The sequence below is a fragment of the Scyliorhinus canicula genome, chromosome 15 (genome assembly GCF_902713615.1).
Source record: "Scyliorhinus canicula chromosome 15, sScyCan1.1, whole genome shotgun sequence".
Lineage (NCBI taxonomy): Eukaryota > Metazoa > Chordata > Chondrichthyes > Carcharhiniformes > Scyliorhinidae > Scyliorhinus > Scyliorhinus canicula.
Window position 1 is genome coordinate 13,955,051 of NC_052160.1, and position 8,192 is coordinate 13,963,242.

General features: G+C 43.3%; 1 protein-coding gene across 1 annotated transcript; it reads right to left on the reverse strand.

The window, feature by feature from the left end:
- igfals (insulin-like growth factor binding protein, acid labile subunit) lies at positions 1-5,095 on the reverse strand. Its single transcript, XM_038820833.1, has 2 exons — positions 4,898-5,095; positions 1-2,144 (listed from the first exon to the last, which is right to left on the reverse strand). The coding sequence occupies exons 1-2, from the start codon at positions 4,911-4,913 to the stop codon at positions 334-336; spliced, it is 1,827 nt and encodes a 608-aa protein (XP_038676761.1). The 5' UTR covers positions 4,914-5,095; the 3' UTR covers positions 1-333.
- Between the last annotated feature and the right edge of the window lie 3,097 nt (positions 5,096-8,192).

Genomic DNA, 8,192 nt, shown 5'->3' on the forward strand with positions numbered 1-8,192 from the left:
GCTTTGAATCAAGATGTGGACATTTTACTCCATTTACACAGCTGAAGGACTGGTCAGTTGAACAGCTGTGATTTTAATATGATCAGCCAAGCTTTGTTTCTGAAACTATTATGATAAACTTAGTGATATATGCTTAATAAGTCAGAAAGAATCATCCTATTATCAGCAAATTAGACTGGGAACATTGGGTTCCAATCCAAATAGGCAAGTCTGGCGTTGATTTCATTTGGTATAGTCATAACTGCATATGCAATCTGGTTGTCAAAGTTGAAGTATTATGCTGCTTAAATAATATGCAGGCGGTGTTTGCTGGAATCCATATTGTTGTTTACTTTAGCAATGACGAAAATAGTCTTCGCTGATGTCTCTCAGATCTGTATTAGCAATGGCTTGTGGGCTTGCACATGTGATGTTGTTGTATGTGTAAATGATTGTATGAGTTTCATCTCCTCCCATTGCAGATTCAAAATAACGAGGAACTACATGGGGATTCTTCAGACAGTAAACCCTGAGTGACTTGAGTGAGCAGTCACAGTGCCAGTTGTTGCCCTCCAACAACAGTTGCTCCAATTGTGATGACTGTTGCAAAAACTGCTGTGGGAAATGCCTTAAAGAGTTGCCCTTAACGTTCAGATACTTTAACTTGGTCAATGGTTTGAGAGTATAATTGTTGAGAAACTCAATAAAGTTCTCTGATAAATCAAGCCAAGAGAGGTGTTGAAGAGGTTGGAAGGTGGCATCAGAAATGTATTGAAGTTCATTGCACTTTAGAAGAAGATACTCCAGATTTGGTACACCTGCGAAAGCATGTGAAGATAGATGTGTCAGTTTGTTGTATCTGAAATCCAGTTCCGAAAGCTCTTTCAAGTCACTGAGGCTCTGATTGTCAATTACCGAAATGTAATTGTTTTGCAGGAAGAGTCTTCGAAGGCAGAACAATCCAGAAAATGTGTTGGGTTGAATTCTGGTGACTGCGTTGTTCTCTAAATGGAGGCTATGAAGTTTAAGAAGACCTTTAAATGTGCCGTCTGGCAAATTCTTCAAAGAGTTACTGGATAGATTGAGTACAGCCACTTCACGAAGGCCAACGAATGCTCCCTGTTTGACCTCCTGAATCTGATTGTTGTTGAGAGTCAGGACTTCCAATTGTACCAGACCACCAAATATGTTTTCTGAAAGGCTTTTGATCTTGTTGTACCCAAATTGGAGTTCCTCAAGAAACTGAAGTTCTCTGAATGTCCTGTACCTTAGTCCCGTGATGGAGTTGTTGACCAACCTAAGCACGTGGAGGTTTAGAAGTCCAGAGAATGTTTCTTCGTGTAATACAACAATGCGATTGTGGGACAAGTCTAGCCACCTGAGAGACTTCATTCCCATAAAGGCCCGTGGCATAATGGTGCTGATCTGGTTGCAGCTCATATACAGCTTCTGAAGCTTTTGCAGCTTCACAAAGATGTTCCCCTTAATGATTCTCAACAGATTTCCTGACAAATCAAGTTCCTTCAGCTCTGCCAAACTTATAAACAGTTGGGGCTGCAGGTAAGTTAACCTATTTCCCGCCAAAATAAGCTCTTTTAAGTTTGGTAAGCCATGAAAGCCCATTGCGGGCAAAACCGCCAGATTGTTCCATCCCAGATTCAGGTACCAGAGGTGGGAGAGGCCAGAAAATAACTCATCTTCAACTTTACCAAAGTTGTTATTGTTGAGACTAAGTGAGCCAAGAGAGGGAGTGTGGAGGAATGTGTTTGGTACAAGATATTTCAATTTGTTTCTTTCCAAATGCAAGTGGACTAGCAGGTTCAAACCATATAAGGCATGTCGCTCAACACTAACTATGTGGCTATTCTCCAGGTTCAAGAAGTCCAAGTTAGACATGTTCCTGAAAGCACGGGATTGAAGAACTGTAAAGTTATTAGAGTCAAACCAAACAGCTTTCGTATTGACGGGGAGATCGTTTGGAATGCTGGTAAGGTAACGAGAGCTGCAGTAGACATTTAGTTCTTCACTGTAATCATCAAAAATGCAGGTGCACACACGGGGACAATGGAAATTCTCATCGTCTGACTCTTCCTCTGATGGTAGCTGTGAGTCTGTTCTCAGTGGGATGAACCATAAGCAAAGAATAAACGATACAAGGAGGAATTCTAAAAAAAAATAAATGCAATATGCAATCAGAGAATATAGCATATTCATATAAAGCATTTGGATAGGGGAGGCAGTGGCGCAGTGGTATTGTCACGGGACTAGTAATTCATAGACCCAGGGTAATACTCTGGGGACATGGGTTCAAATCCCACCAAGGCAGATGGTGGAAGTTTAATTCAATAAAAATCTGGAATTAAAAGTCAAATGGCTACCATGAAACCAGTGTCGATTGTCGTAAAAATCCATCTGGTTCACAGGTGACTCTAGAACCACAGCAGTGTGGTTGACTCTTAAACGTCCTCGGGGAGGGCAGTAAATGCTGTCATGGCCAGCGAAGCCCACGTCCCATGAACACATTTAAAAAAAATAAATTATAATCATGTCACTTTGGAAAAGAGAAAAAGACCATCTAGCACACAACATATTATTCTGCTGCTAAAGTTCTGCTTAAGACCATAGGAATGGGCAATGCCTCTTGAGGACAATTAAAGTCTAATTGCTCTCAGACATACACTGACAAAGAGCTTTGGAGATTCTTTTTTTTTGGAGATTTCTTTGCCTCTATAATGAAGTATGTTAAATATAATTGAGAACTGTCACCACGTATAATACAATAATTTTTATTGTCACAAGTAGGCTTACACTGTAACGAAGTTACTGTGAAAATCCCCTCATCGCCACATTCAAGTTGTAATATGAAATCTCGACGTAATGTTTGCTATAGCAGTGGGAATTAATTTTAATTGGGAAGGATAACTATTTTATTCCAAGGTACCATTTAGATTTACGGCTCCGCTGAATTGAGGATTTTTCAATTCCTATTAAAGGACAATCCGGAATTTATGTTTTCTGGAAACAAGTCATCCCAGATTGAAATGAAATGAAATGAAAATCACTTATTGTCACGAGTAGGCTTCAAATGAAGTTACTGTGAAAAGTCCCTAGTCGCCACATTCCGGTGCCTGTTCGGGGAGGCTGGTACGGGAATCGAACCGTGCTGCTGGCTTGTCTTGGTCTGCTTTCAAAGCTAGCGATTTAGCCCAGTGAGCAATCCAAGATTAACAATAACTATCCTCCTGATTGGTACTACGAGAAGATGATTGCGATCAATTTGGGGCCTCACGGTAGCATGGTGGTTAGCATCAATGCTTCACAGCTCCAGGGTCCCAGGTTCGATTCCCGGCTGGGTCACTGTCTGTGTGGAGTCTGCACGTCCTCCCCGTGTGTGCGTGGGTTTCCTCCGGGTGCTCCGGTTTCCTCCCACAGTCCAAAGATGTGCGGGTTAGGTGGATTGGCCATGCTAAATTGCCCGTAGTGTAAGGTTAATGGGGGGATTGTTGGGTTACGGGTATACGGGTTACGTGGGTTTAAGTAGGGTGATCATTGCTCGGCACAACATCGAGGGCCGAAGGGCCTGTTCTGTGCTGTACTGTTCTATGTTCTAATTTTACTAGCTTAAGTCACCTTAAATATTAATTACATCGAAAGATGTACTCACTGAGGATCCTATAGAGACAGTTTAAGTGGTTGTTTAGGATTCCACAACACAAATTGATAAACCTTTGGCAAAAGTATCAACCGAGGCCACCAGAAGAAAACCAGATTCTCAGGCCATTCATCTCATTGCTGATTGTGAGGCAGTGGTGGTACACAATGGTCACGGTGTTTAAATGTACACAGAATGGCAGCAGGGTGGGGCGGCAGGGTTAGTTGAATGCAGCGCTAAACCATGCGGGGGTCTTGAGTGGATCCAGTGATATGATTAGCACGGGCTCCGACTCAAAATTTTCCATGCGGCTCTCGCAAGGGAAAACAAAGAACAACAACAAGGAACAATACAGCACAAGAACAGGCCCGTCGGTCCTTCAAGCCTGCGCCGACCAGGGTACCTGCTTAAACTAAAACCGTCTGCCCTTACGGAGTCCGTATCCTTCCATTCACACCCTATTCATATATTTGTCTAGATGCCCCTTAAATGCCGCTATCGTATCTGCTCCAACCACCTCCCCAGGCAGCGCGTTCCATATATTTACCACCCTCTGTGTAAAAGAACTTGTCTCGCACATCAGTTCTAAACTTTTCCCCACGCACTTTAAACCTATGTCCCGTAGTACTTGACTCCCGTACCCTAGGAAAGAGTACCTGACTATCCGCCCTGTCCATGCCACTCATAATCTTGTAGACCTTTATCAGGTCGCTTCCCAACCTCCATCGCTCCAGTAAGAACAGACCGAGTTTATCGAACCTCTCCTCATAGCTAATGCCCTCCATCCCAGGCAACAGAAAAGTGCGTGAGACACCAACTCTCTGCAGTGTTTAAATGCATATTTTGTTTTAAATTTTCTATTCATTCTCTTTAGCCGGTATTGGAAAGAAGGTTGGCTTTGTCACTTGTCTGAACAGAATTCTTCCACCGTGGGAAGAAATGGATGGGGCTCTTTTCAAATTAATTATTCAAATTGGTTCCCAATCTAAAGGAAAGTCCACCTCTTTGAACAGATTTGTAACCACGATTAGTACAACGTTGTGCTTTTGAAAATGTTTTCTCTCTCGCGTTTCAAATCTATGACATTTTCATGAGCTAGCGTTACTGAGGGATCCTTATCTTGGGCAAATACAACAAAAATTGTGGGAAGGAGTGAAATAAAATCACACAATTTGTGCACAATGTAGAAACCCCATCACAGGCTCTGGTGTAGCAAACACAAGTATTAACCCCACCCTCACCCCTCCCTGAAGAAAAACATCTTACCCACTGACTTGTGCATTTTGCTAAGAAGACTTTTCTATAAGAAAAAAAGCTAATTTCTCGGTTGTCTTCTGTCCAGGTCAAACTGATGCGGGTAACAAACTGTGTACAGAGTTGTCGCCTTATTTCAGAGAACTTCAGGAGCAGGGGATAACCTAGTTCCACCAGTTAAGCAGCGCAACATTGCAAACATCTCGTTCTTTCTTTTCTTATTGCAGGAATCTTTTTGACTCTCCCACTGCGTTGACGACCAAATGGCCGTGAGCCAAACTGGGGTCAGCAGAAGAATAAACACCGGCACATGGTAAGGAAAGAATCAATAGTGTTTGCTTAGTTCATCCACATGTGGCAATATTTAGCTACTTTGCAGCCACAAAGCATGTTGCGAACACAATGTCCCTCAGTGAAAATCTGAATCTGAAAAAAAAAAATACCCTGTCTGGCCATCAACCTGTTCGGAATTATGCCGATCAGAAATGAGCTTTAATTTGCGCTACTGGCGTTTCAGCATTGCAGTCTACTCATCGCAATATTTACCGGCTGGGTTCAGTTGGTTATTTTTGCAGTAGCTCATAAGGATTATAATAATTTTTATTACTGTCACAAGTAGGCTTACATTAACACTGCAATGAAGTTACTGTGAAAATCCCCGAGTTGCCACATTCGGGTACACAGAGGGAGAATTCAGAATGACCAATTCACCATTAAGCACGCCTTTCGGGACTTGTGGGAGGAAACCGGAGCACCCGGAGGAAACCCACGCAGACACGGGGCGAACGTGCAGACTCGGCACAGACAGTGACCCAAGCCGGGAATCGAGCCCGGGTCCCTGGCGCTGTGAAGCAACAGTGCTAACCACTGTGCCGCCTTAGGCTCTTGATTACCCTCCAGAACTTAAGGTGCCTTTCCCTTTAAGGCTTAATTAACAGCAGGACAGTATATTCTTTACTATATTCCTATCCTTAGTAAACATTGCACCCTCTGACTTGGTGACTTGGTTTGTGAAATATATTTATGTTGAAATGTTTAGCTTAAGGTTACTTTTTTCTTTAAAGCAAATTAGTCACCCTTGGATTTGAATAATTGCTTTAATAGATAAATTGAATCATTCCAATTGCTGAATATCTACAATAACTAAAGGAATGCACCAGAGAAGGGCAATATAGTTAAGTTGTTGATCTGTAACTACTTTACCATCCTGTTTGTCAGATACAGGATTTCTTATATCACTGTACAGCTTATGGAATGACTCGGGATGAATTGAGATGGTGGCAGCCACCATGCACACTTAATTCCTGAAGAGCGTCAAAGCAGACTAGTGTGTCGTAATAAAATCTAATTCCACGTCAGCACTTGCTCCAGTGCTGAAGTAATAGGAAGAGGGCTTTGTTGTCAAGTACATCCAAGTGAGCACTCGCTACTTTCCAGCTCCACGACACTCCACGATTGGGAAGATGATTGGAACGAAGGCTGTACCATAAAAACCTCAGTTCACTTCAATCATTTTGTTACGATTCTCAGTAAGCATCAAAATAAGTAGATTCAGAAAATGAAGCATCCAAAGGTATTAGATTCTTGAGACATTAAACTACAGAGTTGGCCGGATCACATTTAAACATACTGCTCCCTACTCCTATACTGTTCCAATTCCGTCAAGCAATAACCGTGTGTCGGAGCCAGTTTTGCAAATTCAGACCATGCCAATCTGAACTTGCATACTTAAAGTTAACAGCCTGCATTAACAGGAACTCTGGCCCTGATAATGTTCTGGTGATAACATTTAGTTAGTGTTCGGAAAGCACCTCTCTAATGGTCAAGGCTACTGCTGTCAAAAAATGCTGGAAAGATCATGTGCTAGAGATAACACAGCACATGAGGGTAACATTGAAAGAATTATTTTGTTAAGTTTAAAGGATTTCTCCCAATTTGACCCCTCTCCTTACGATCTTGATAGTAATGATGCATGCTTTATTTCTGTGGGGAGGATTGGCAGTCTATACAAATGGTGTACATAGAATCATAGAGGCCCACAGCACAGAAAAGGCCCTTCAGCCCATCACATCTGCGCCTGTCAAAAACAACCACCTAACCACCATTTTCCACCTTGGCCCATAGCCGTGTATGCCTTGGCATCGCAAACTTAAATGTTATGGGGGTCTCTGCCTCCACCACCCTTTCAGGCAGCGAGTCCCAGACTCCCACCACCCTCTGGGTGAAAAAGGTTTCCCTCACATCCCCTCTAAACCTCCTGACCCTTACCATAAATCTATGCCCCCAGGTTATTGATCCCTCCACCAAGGGGAAACATTTCTTCCTGCCTACTTTATCTATGCCCCTCATAATTTTATACATCTCAATCATGTCCCCTCTCTGCTCCAACGAAAATAACCCCAGTTTATCCAATCTCTCTTCATAACTAACAATCTCCAGCCCAGGCAACATCCTGGTAAATCTCCTCGGCACCCTTTCCAGTGCTATCACATCCCTCCTTTCATGTAGATTCCAGAACTGCACACAATACTCTAGCTGTGGCATAACCCACATTTTACACAGTTGCAGCATAACATCCCTGCTCTTAAACTCTATGCCTCAGCTAATACAGACAAGTGGCAGCAGGGTAGCATGATGGTTAGCATAAATGCTTCACAGCTCCAGGGTCCCAGGTTCGATTCCCGGCTGGGTCACTGTCTGTGTGGAGTCTGCACGTCCTCCCCCTGTGTGCGTGGGTTTCCTCCGGGTGCTCCGGTTTCCTCCCACAGTCCAAAGATGTGCGGGGTTAGGTGGATTGGCCATGCTAAATTGGCCGTAGTGTCCTAATAAAAGTAAGGTTAAGGGGGGGGTGGGGTTGTTGGGTTACGGGTATAGGGTGGATATGTGGGTTTGAGTAGGGTGATCATGGCTCGGCACAACATGAGGGCCGAAGGGCCTGTTCTGTGCTGTACTGTTCTATGTTCTATGTTCTATAAGTATACAATTTGCCTTCTTAACCACTTTATCCACCTGCCCTTGTACACCCTTAAGGGACATGCACACCAAGATCCCTCTGACCCTCGGTGCTTCCCAGGGTCCTGCCTCCCATCATGTATTCCCTTGCCTTGTTTGCCCTGTCCAAATGCATCACCTCACAATTATCCTGATTGAATTCCATTTACCACTGATTAGCCCATCTGACCAGCCTGTTTATGGTGGTGGTGGCATAGTAGTATTGCCACTGGATTAGTAAACTAGAGACCCAGGTAATACTCTGGGGATCCAAGTTCAAATCCCGCCACTGCCGATGTTGAAATTTGAATTCAAT